The following is an 11,300-nucleotide window of genomic DNA, read 5'->3' as shown; positions in this document are numbered from 1 at the left end:
TTACTTATAAAGAGACATTTTGTAAATTTCAATTTAGTGTTGAGTAAAGCCTTATTTTGAAACGTTGTTCTTTGGTGTTTACTTGAATTCAAACTTCTACTTCACCTGCAAGGGAAAATTTTCCCAAATGCTTCGAAAATCTGGTCTGTAAGGACGTGTGCCTTAACCCACGTACGAGGCATTGCAGCTGCGTTCCGTTTATCGCAAACGTTCACTAGCCTCACGTGTGTATATTTCATCAAATCTTTGTTTTCGAAAATCTTTTTCAAATCTTTGAAAGTTTTACAAATCTTTAAAACCTTTAAAATGTTTTACGAACTTTGTTTAGACTTTGAAAATTTTGTTTTACTTGAATCTACGAGATAGTTACTCATCAAAAGGCTTTCTTTCCCGCGTATTTGACCAAATAACACGTCGCTTCCTCGACAACACCTTTCCCAAAACTTCCCGTCATTACTGCTCACAAAAATCCATCTACTTCTGTCTTTTTCACAGGTATGCATTCCATTCAAATACACACATAAATAAATCGCCTTAGTGCTGCCGCTTTTCCGCATGTACTAATCAAATTTGTTTTCCACCTTTCTTAACGTATATTTTCTTTCTCCCCTTTAAGGAAAAAGTTCTCAAACCTCGGAGATTGCATGTTGTGTGTTCATTAAAGTGTTGTAGCTGTACGTATTGTATGTGGGTCAAATAAAGTGTCATTTACACATCGGATTTTCGTAGCATATGAGAATATATCCATTTGAAGGTAACCAAACGTCACGCCTTGCGTTATCGAGCATTTTTGCTAACATAAACATATCTGGAGATACCCCCAACATGGACGACTTTGAAAGAATTTCCTCTTCTCACGATTCATACAAACTCTCTCTTAATGAGAGCCTCATTATCAATAGCTACAAGTCTTCACTTATCGACAGTATAGTAAAAATACAGTAGAGCAAGTCCATTGAATTTTTTGTGCTACGTATATCTCATTGCGCGTATGATTACTATATTGGCAGCTAGTAAATTGATTTTTTTTGAGTAATAGGAGTGCTGAGCTCGCTAACGGCAGTCTGTTATCTAATTATATGTACAGTAGAAAGTTTCTCAACAAAGTGGACCTTTGGTATGTTTCCTTTACTATGACTTAACACCTGTCCAAGGCAGTTCTATTCATCTCTTTTAATTTCACTATATTTTGCTTCATAACTTCGTAATTTATATAATCTATTTGACACCGTCTCATTTTGTATTCTAACACCTTATGCAAATATGATTATTTCTCATAACATCCTATTAAGCATGCAATGCTACCCAACTTTCCGATTTCTTAAATACGGCACTATAATGCAGCGGATGTTGAGTTTTATTTTATGTTTTTCTACGTGTTTCTGTGCACCTGTTCACTTCAGAATTGTTTTATTATTGATGAGGAATATTTACTCTAAACGTCCCTAATGAATACTTTGATGAGAAAATACGTCAGTAAACGTCCCTGTGATAGCAAGAGGCCACCATGTTATTACATAGTTAAATGCTGTTAATGACTTAATGTTGACAATGACAATATACAGTCTCTCAGATCTATAACAATTCAAACCAGCGGTTCATAACAGGTAATTTTACAAACAAATCTAAACAAATTTCGAAAAACAAACAGCAAAAAATTTGAAAACAAAAAGAAAACAGGAGAGAATGCCAACTTTTACAAAACAGCGAGGACAAAAAAGTAAAGAAAGGCTTCGTTTCAGTTTAAATAATACTTTATAATAAACCTTTTATTAACTTGTTTATTCGCTCTTCGAGCCTGCGAGAGCTGCACATAAAGAATTAAATGATCCGAATTTCTCTTTAAAGAATTCGCGATTGCTTAGTAAGGGACTTATTATACAACTAACTTTAATACGGTTTTTCGAAATTTATGTGTTTCTACATGCTTTTCCTTCCACCTGTTCACATCAAAACGTAGGCTTAACAACAACACTTTACAGCTAATTAACATAGCTAAGTTACGAAGAAAACTGTAAAAATTGTCTAAATTGAAATGATCCTTGCTTGTTGTAGTAGACTTTGATAATATCCAACAGAGTGGCTGTCCAATGCATCAACTAGAAGTTTGTTTTTTACCAAATTAAAATTAATATTGAAATGTTAAATTGTTGTTCTTAATTCTTTACCGCTGAGCCCCATCACTTAAACCATTTTTCATTCATAAGTCATTATTCTTTGATGCATTATTTTTTTGCCATTTCTCATTGTATTTGTGCTGCTGTCGTCTTGTGAACAAAGAGTTGTAAGAAATAAAAAAAGCTGGTTTCATGTTGTAAATTTTACTGTATAGTTCGGTTCGACATAAATTGGTGTATTTGCGGTTACAATTTTTTACCAATGACTGTTAGCAAAAATTAAATTTAGTGTTAACAAAGTTAATATTTAAGAACTTAAAATACGCAATGGGAACAATATCATTTTTTGTCATTTAGCACTTGAAGTCATTAACCTGTTTTGCCGTGTTCGCCCAGTTTAGATGCATTAATTTTGCTTCGGCGCTTTGTCTAAACAGAGATAAAATATCAAAAACTTATCTTCTATAACATTGCTTCGTCAACCAATGTATGTATCTTAATTTTTCTCTGTTTCCAAATTTTCTAACACATTTAAAGTATTATTGTCGATTCGTAAAGGGTAGGATTTGAGGCAAAACGAAATTCAATAAAATGTTAAATAATTGTGGCAGTCGGCATAAGTGCATGTTTATATATTCTCAATACAGGCTACTCCACACTTGAGGAAACAGCTTTGGCCAGCACTTACAAGTAAACTTTGCGAAAACCACAACTCTATTGTTTACCATGCTTGTACGAATATTCACTTTCTCTGTTTCTTTAAGGCGTATTTCTGCAGTTGCCTTTTTGTGTGCGTTTTTCAAACAAAGACGTAAAGACAATAAAAGAACAAAAGGTAAGATGTAATAAATTTCGTTGGCTACAGTTGATGGTAAAACGAATGTTTGTTTATCCTCGTTGCTTTGTTAGCATTTAATATACAGCAAATTTTTTCTTTGACTTAGTTTTGCAGTTTACATGATGCCGGCCTTCCCTCGAAGTATTGTGGTTTCCAAAGGCTAAAGACATCAACTATTAAACGTTTTCATAGATCAGAATTGAGTCAATTTTTTTCATAATTCCGTGGAAATTGTATGCAATCCAGGAATAGGCGTATTGTTTCATTGTTGATGAGGAATATTTAGTCTAAACGTCCCTAATGAATACTTTGATGAGGAAACATGTCAGTAAACGTCCCTGTGATAGCAAGAGGCCACCATGTTATTACATAGTTAAATGTTGTTAATGACTTAATGTTGACAATGACCATATACAGTCTCTCAGATCTATAACAATTCAAACCAGCGGTTCATAACAGGTAATTTTACAAACAAATCTAAACAAATTTCGAAAAACAAACAGCAAAAAATTTGAAAACAAAAAGAAAACAGGAGAGAATGCCAACTTTTACAAAACAGCGAGGACAAAAAAGTAAAGAAAGGCTTCGTTTCAGTTTAAGTAATACTTTATAATAAAACTTTTATTAACTTGTTTATTCGCTCTTCGAGCCTGCGAGGTCTGCACATAAAGAATTAAATGATCCGAATTTTTCTTTAAAGAATTCGCGATTGCTTAGTAAGGGACTTATTCTACAACTAACTTTAATACGGTTTTTCGAAATTTATGTGTTTCTACATGCTTTTCCTTCCACCTGTTCACATCAAAACGTAGGCTTAACAACAACACTTTACAGCTAATTAACATAGCTAAGTTACGAAGAAAACTGTAAAAATTGTCTAAATTGAAATGATCCTTGCTTGTTGTAGTAGACTTTGATAATATCCAACAGAGTGGCTGTCCAAAGCATCAACTAGAAGTTTGTTTTTTACCAAATTAAAATTTAATATTGAAATGTTAAATTGTTGTTCTTAATTCTTTACCGTTGAACCCAATCACTTAAACCATTTTTCATTCATAAGTCATTATTCTTTGATGCATTATTTTTTTTCCATTTCTCATTGTATTTGTGCTGCTGTCGTCTAGTGAACAAAGAGTTGTAAGAAATAAAAAAAGCTGGTTTCATGTTGTAAATTTTACTGTATAGTTCGGTTCGACATAAATTGGTGTATTTGCGGTTACAATTTTTTACCAATGACTGTTAGCAAAAATTAAATTTAGTGTTAACAAAGTTAATATTTAAGAACTTAAAATACGCAATGGAAACAATATCATTTTTTGTCATTTAGCACTTGAAGTCATTAACCTGTTTTGCCGTGTTCACCCAGTTTAGATGCATTAATTTTGCTTCGGCGCTTTGTCTAAACAGAGGTAAAATATCAAAAACTTATCTTCTATAACATTGCTTCGTCAACCAATGTATGTATCTTAATTTTTCTTTGTTTCCAAATTTTCTAACACATTTAAAGTATTATTGTCGATTCGTAAAGGGTAGGATTTGAGGAAAAACGAAATTCAATAAAATGATAAATAATTGTGGCAGTCGGCATAAGTGCATGTTTATATATTCTCAATACAGGCTACTCCACACTGGAGGAAACAGCTTTGGCCAGCACTTACAAGTAAATTTTTGCGAAAACCACAACTCTATTGTTTACCATACTTGTACGAATATTCACTTTCTCTGCTTGTTTAAGGCGTATTTCTGCAGTTGCCTTTTTGTGTGCGTTTTTCAAACAAAGACGTAAAGACAATAAAAGAACAAAAGGTAAGATGTATTAAATTTTGTTGGCTACAGTTGATGGTAAAACGAATGTTTGTTTATCCTCGTTGCTTTGCTAGCATTTAATATACAGCAAATTTTTTCTTTGACTGAGTTTAGCAGCTTACATGATGCCGGCCTTCCCTTGAAGTATTGTGGTTTTCAAAGGCTTAAGACATCAACTTTAAAACGTTTTTATTGATCAGAATTGAGTCAATTTTTTTCATAATTCGTGGAAATTGTATGCAATCCAGGAGTAGGCGTTTTGTTTCATTGTTGATGAGGATATTTAGTCTAAACGTCCTAATGAATACTTTGATGAAGAAACATGTCAGTAAACATCCCTGTGATAGCAAGAGGCCACCATGTTATTACATAGTTAAATGTTGTTAAGAACTTAATGTTGACAATGACCATATACAGTCTCTCAGATATATAACAATTCAAACCAGCGGTTCATAACAGGTAATTTTACAAACAAATCTAAACAAATTTCGAAAAACAAACAGCAAAAAATTTGAAAACAAAAAGAAAACAGGAGAGAATGCCAACTTTTACAAAACAGCGAGGACAAAAAAGTAAAGAAAGGCTTCGTTTCAGTTTAAATAATACTTTATAATAAACCTTTTATTAACTTGTTTATTCGCTCTTCGAGCCTGCTAGGTCTGCACATAAAGAATTAAATGATCCGATATTTCTCTTTAAAGAGTTCCCAATTAGTAAAGGCCTTATAATACAACTAATTTTAATTTGGTATTTCAAAATTTATGTGTTTGAACATGCTTTTCCTTAGACCTGTTCACATCAAAACCTAGGCTTAACAACAATCCTTTACAGCTAATTAACGTAGCTAAGTTACGAAGAAAATTGTGAAAATTGCCTAAATTGAAATGATCCTTGCTTGTTGTAGTAGACTTTGATAATATCCAACAGAGTGGCTGTCCAAAGCATCAACTAGAAGTTTGTTTTTTACCAAATTAAAATTTAATATTGAAATGTTAAATTGTTGTTCTTAATTCTTTACCGTTGAACCCAATCACTTAAACCATTTTTCATTCATAAGTCATTATTCTTTGATGCATTATTTTTTTTCCATTTCTCATTGTATTTGTGCTGCTGTCGTCTAGTGAACAAAGAGTTGTAAGAAATAAAAAAAGCTGGTTTCATGTTGTAAATTTTACTGTATAGTTCGGTTCGACATAACTTGGTGTATTTGCGGTTACAATTTTTTACCAATGAATGTTAGCAAAAATTAAATTTAGTGTTAACAAAGTTAATATTTAAGAACTTAAAATACGCAATGGAAACAATATCATTTTTTGTCATTTAGCACTCGAAGTCATTAACCTGTTTTGCCGTGTTCACCCAGTTTAGATGCATTAATTTTGTTTCGGCACTTTGTCTAAACAGAGGTAAAATATCAAAAACTTATCTTCTATAACATTGCTTCGTCAACCAATGTATGTATCTTAATTTTTCTTTGTTTCCAAATTTTCTAACACATTTAAAGTATTATTGTTGATTCATAAAGGGTAGGATTTGAGGCAAAACGAAATTCAATAAAATGTTAAATAATTGTGGCAGTCGGCATAAGTGCATATTTATATATTCTCAATACACGCTACTCCACACTTGAGGAAACAGCTTTGGCCAGCACTTACAAGTAAACTTTGCGAAAACCACAACTCTATTGTTTACCATGCTTGTACGAATATTCACTTTCTCTGTTTCTTTAAGGCGTATTTCTGCAGTTGCCTTTTTGTGTGCGTTTTTCAAACAAAGACGTAAAGACAATAAAAGAACAAAAGGTAAGATGTAATAAATTTCGTTGGCTACAGTTGATGGTAAAACGAATGTTTGTTTATCCTCGTTGCTTTGTTAGCATTTAATATACAGCAAATTTTTTCTTTGACTTAGTTTTGCAGTGGAAATTGTATGCAATCCAGTAATAGGCGTATTGTTTCATTGTTGATGACGATATTTAGTCTAAACGTCCCTATTGATTGTACTGACGAGGAATATTTAGTCTAAACGTCCCTAATGAATACTTTGATGAGGAAATAAGTCAGTAAGCGTCCCTGTGATAGCAAGAGGCCACCATGTTATTACATAGTTAAATGTTGTTAATGACTTAATGTTGACAATGACCATATACAGTCTCTCAGATATATAACAATTCAAACCAGCGGTTCATAACAGGTAATTTTACAAACAAATCTAAACAAATTTCGAAAAACAAACAGCAAAAAATTTGAAAACAAAAAGAAAACAGAAGAGAATGCCAACTTTTACAAAACAGCGAGGACAAAAAAGTAAAGAAAACTTCGTTTCAGTTTAAATAATACTTTATAATAAACCTTTTATTAACTTGTTTATTTGCTCTTCGAGCCTGCTAGGTCTGCACATAAAGAATTAAATGATCCGATATTTCTCTTTAAAGAGTTCCCAATTAGTAAAGGCCTTATAATACAACTAATTTTAATTTGGTATTTCAAAATTTATGTGTTTCTACATGCTTTTCCTTCCACCTGTTCACATCAAAACGTAGGCTTAACAACAACACTTTACAGCTAATTAACATAGCTAAGTTACGAAGAAAATTGTGAAAATTGCCTAAATTGAAATGATCCTTGCTTGTTGTAGTAGACTTTGATAATATCCAACAGAGTGGCTGTCCAATGCATCAACTAGAAGTTTGTTTTTTACCAAATTAAAATTAATATTGAAATGTTAAATTGTTGTTCTTAATTCTTTACCGCTGAACCCAATCACTTAAACCATTTTTCATTCATAAGTCATTATTCTTGAAGCGATGTTTTTCTTGTCATTTCTCACTGTATTTTCGCTGCTGTCGTATTGTGTCTATTGTTTAAACAAACACCTGTAGGCAATAAAGTTACAGCTGGTATTACGATGTAAATTTTACTGTATAGTTCGGTCCGACACAATTTGTTGTATTTAGGGCCTAAAATTTTGCTAATGACTGTCAGCAAAATTGAATTTACTGTTGGTAAAGTTGATAGTCAAAAACTTAAAATACGTTTTATATTGGAACAATATAATTTTTCGTCATTGAGCACTTGAAGTCATTAACCTGCTTTGCCGTGTTTGCCCACATTAGATGCATTATTTGTGCTTCGTTGCTTTGTAGCTATAAACAGAGGTAATTCTCTAAAATATCAATAACTTTATCTTCTATAACATTGCTTTGTCAACCAACAACAACATCCAAATTTCCAAACATTTAAAGTATTATTGTTGATTCGTAAAGGATAGGATTTGACGCAAAACAAATTCTATAAAATGTTGAATAACTGGGGCAGATGGCATGAGTGTTTGTATATACTCAATATGGAACTGTACATTTAAGGACGCCGACAGCCTTGGCCAGCAGTTGCAAGTAAAACGTTGCGAAAGCCACAACTCTGTTGTTCGTCTGACTTGTATGTATCTTAATTTTTCTGTATTTGTTTTAGGTGTATATCTGCAGTCGCCTTATTGTGTCCGTTTTTCAATTAACAAAAAAACAAAGGTAAGATGTGATGTAGTTGATAGTAAAACGGAAGTTTGCTTATCTTATTTATATTATTTAATACTGAAAATTTTTTCTTCGACTGAGTTTGGCAAATAAGTGTTAATACAAACACCAAACAACTTACGCCCCCCAAATGATTTGATTCTTATGGTAAATGGAGAGATTTTTTCATTTACCACAATACCTCCACGCTAGATGTAGGATTTGGGACAAGTTATCATATTAATGTTTTGATTCATATATTTATATACTATCATAATTTTTGCTCAAATCTCTCAACTACTTCAAAAGCAAATCCTATTCCACTGTTTTGTAAAAAATTTTGTTCTTTAGCGGAACCTGCGAAAAATTAAAAAGAAATCCCCTAATGATTTTCAATTCTTATGGAGTATTCATTGTCATCAAGTACTCCACAAATAACTGCAAGCAAAGGAATAAGCTTGAAAAAATGTAAAAATTTGCACAACATTTCTACGATTTTCTGTGATATTTCTGTAAATTTTTATAAAAGAATTTGAGCAATCTCAAGATAACGCTGAAACCCAAAACTACTTAGCTGCCCTTAATATCGACGTTCGTTTATTTCGTAAGCTCTTTCCTCCTCAATAGAAAAAATATCTAACACCCTTTCAACATTATTTTTTGGTCATTATCTTTTGAAATTTTTAATTTGTTTAGTTAATTTTTCAACTGTAACTTTTTGAATTTGTCAACTGAGCAATTTAGCTGTTTTATACCTGCTAATGTGTTGAATTCGATGAATTAAAAATTCGAATGAAAATCCAATACGGGTATAGCATTAGAGACAATACGGGTATAACTATACAGCTATAGAGGCTGCGTTACAAGAAATTGTAAAGTACTTTATGATTTCATACGTTTTTTACATGTATCATGACATAACAGGAAATTGAAATGAAATAGCTAATGGGAAGCTCTGCATGCACAATTGCTATTTTCATATTCAGATAAAGAATTTTAACATCGTCTTGGGTTTTTAATCTATTTTATCTAAAATAAATGATTTGCTTTGATTTTAATTTGATCTCGCTTTCTTCACTTCCTTAGCGCTATCCACTAAAAGCATTTTTCATCGTTCAATAAATCTCTTGAAACACAAGAAGTTGAAATTTAGACTGAACCGAGTAAGAAGAATAAAGCATAAATTTAAAGTTAACCAAGTTTCATTATTTTAAGAAAATTATAACCACGTACCTATATAATAGCTACAGTGGCTACCAATAAGAGAGCCATCATGCAGCCATATGAGACTAATCTCGAACATCTATTTTGCTGAAATGACTTTTTAGATAATGCTCATATATTGCTCAAAATACGTTTTGATCGTGATCTGCTTGCATCACAGATGTAATTGTGACGTAGTCATTGTCGATCTAAATATAAATTTAAAGTCTTCTGTGATAACGTACATACATCCAACAATCAATTATAATTTAGAGCTTTACTGTATATCCTTGGATCTATGCAATGATGAGTTTAATGATATGGTGGTTATTGTGGCTGTTATTTGGTCAAGGATTCACAATGAAAATGGGTTGGAATGAAGAACTTGAGTTTTGTGAGGAAGAATGGAAGAAATTTGTGGCGGACAAAATTGAAATCGATTCGAAATGCAACAATACTCGTACACGTTGTTGTGTTGAGGAGAAGAAATATCTTTTGGAGCGATTTAAAATGTTTAGTGAAATATGTCCACTCGAAGGTAAAGTAAACAACAGTTCAGTTTACAGTAAGTACAGAACATCAACTGGCCATGTACTTGGCAAACAATCACAACACTTATTACTGAGGTACTATTTAATTTAAATATGTAATTGAAACCGTGTTCTTAGAAAGTGCAATAAAGTAAGGTACCTAAAGTAAATGGTTTGAACCCGTAAGGTACATGTTAAAGTACTCAACTGATTTGGATACACTAGCTTCACAGCCTTGACGCAGAATAATATCTCGTTCATTGTTCCTCTGTCTAGTTACAAAAGCAAAGTAATATGACAGTAGAGTCAAAAATAGTAATATATGCTGTTATATGATAAAGTCTGTATAGATATTGTCTAATTGGGTTTAAGGAGGACTTTCGATTCAATGTGAATAGTATGTAACATTTTGTGGCCAAATGAGTATCACTTTCTACTTGTTCTTTTTCTCTGGACAACCAGTTAAAGATAACTTAATTTTTTGTTAGGGACATGTGGATGCAGCCCGTTTATTTTAAACTTTACTGTTTTGTCACACATCTATCATGATTATAATCGTCTTTTACGAAAAGCTATATTCGAAAAGGGGAAAGAACCAGGAAACTTCACGTGTTCACATAAGTACATAAATGAAAGAGTAGAAGAGTATGATCCTATAGGTTGGACTTACTTTAAAATCGGACAATACGAAATCCCTTACAACAAGTATGTTGTATACGGTGGAAAAAATTACACTTGTTATGTTGTCTTTAACGTTAGCAAAAAACCACAAGGTACGTGCAAGGGCAGTTCATTTTAGTTTCTCCTGTGTCAGTTTAATTTATAGTACACCAATTTGATTATAATGCTTTATATTCAACTTTGCTCAAATCCATACGACACTTTGACCTATATTTAATTCATCATGTACGTATACTCTTAAGTCAATTTCTTTGCAGTTGCAAAGCTAATAGAATACACCCCGGAACAGTCAAACATGTTTAATTCGTCATACATATGTTATAATGTAAACCTGTAAAAGAGTAAAAGCTCAATTCAAGAGCGTGTCTTGGTTATTTTCGGGTTTATTGATTTTATTCATTAACGATCACGTTGGAAGATTTTGGTTGTTTGTTAATGGGTGTGAGGGTTAGGGTTAAGATGTTCATATATTGATCTGTGCTAGTTAAGCTTTATTATTATAATACAACGGTGATGCAATCTCGATTGTGATTGTCTAAAAGCCTTCAACTAATTGTCAATACACTATCACCTAGAAAAACATTGAAAATTACCTGTAGGTGAGGAATTTTCTT

The 11,300-nt window shown here is 32.2% G+C and overlaps 1 protein-coding gene and 1 long non-coding RNA gene across 2 annotated transcripts; both read left to right on the top strand.

The window, feature by feature from the left end:
- The first annotated feature begins 643 nt into the window (after positions 1–643).
- LOC124451848 lies at positions 644–10,974 on the top strand. Its single transcript, XM_047002455.1, has 6 exons — positions 644–754; positions 2,882–2,952; positions 4,283–4,364; positions 8,232–8,287; positions 9,749–10,013; positions 10,494–10,974. Exons 1-6 carry the CDS (start codon positions 733–735, stop codon positions 10,802–10,804), a joined length of 807 nt encoding a protein of 268 aa, XP_046858411.1. The 5' UTR covers positions 644–732; the 3' UTR covers positions 10,805–10,974.
- Positions 4,958–6,816, top strand: LOC124451869. The gene is made up of 3 exons (XR_006950726.1): positions 4,958–4,987; positions 5,208–5,209; positions 6,681–6,816. It is a non-coding gene; the product is annotated as an uncharacterized LOC124451869 (long non-coding RNA).
- Positions 10,975–11,300: the final 326 nt, after the last annotated feature.

This window comes from Xenia sp. Carnegie-2017, unplaced genomic scaffold (genome assembly GCF_021976095.1).
Source record: "Xenia sp. Carnegie-2017 unplaced genomic scaffold, XeniaSp_v1 HiC_scaffold_24, whole genome shotgun sequence".
Classification (NCBI taxonomy): domain Eukaryota; kingdom Metazoa; phylum Cnidaria; class Anthozoa; order Malacalcyonacea; family Xeniidae; genus Xenia; species Xenia sp. Carnegie-2017.
This window is presented reverse-complemented; position numbering and strand designations above follow the sequence as displayed.

Bases quoted from the DNA above. Each gene is read 5' to 3' on its own strand.
- LOC124451848 (XM_047002455.1), top strand. From the start codon at position 733: ATGAGAATATATCCATTTGAAG. The intron at 4,365-8,231 runs GTAAAATATCAA...TATTTGTTTTAG, and splicing joins GGCGCTTTGTCTAAACAGAG to GTGTATATCTGCAGTCGCCT. The intron at 10,014-10,493 runs GTAAAGTAAACA...ATTTTTTGTTAG, and splicing joins TGAAATATGTCCACTCGAAG to GGACATGTGGATGCAGCCCG.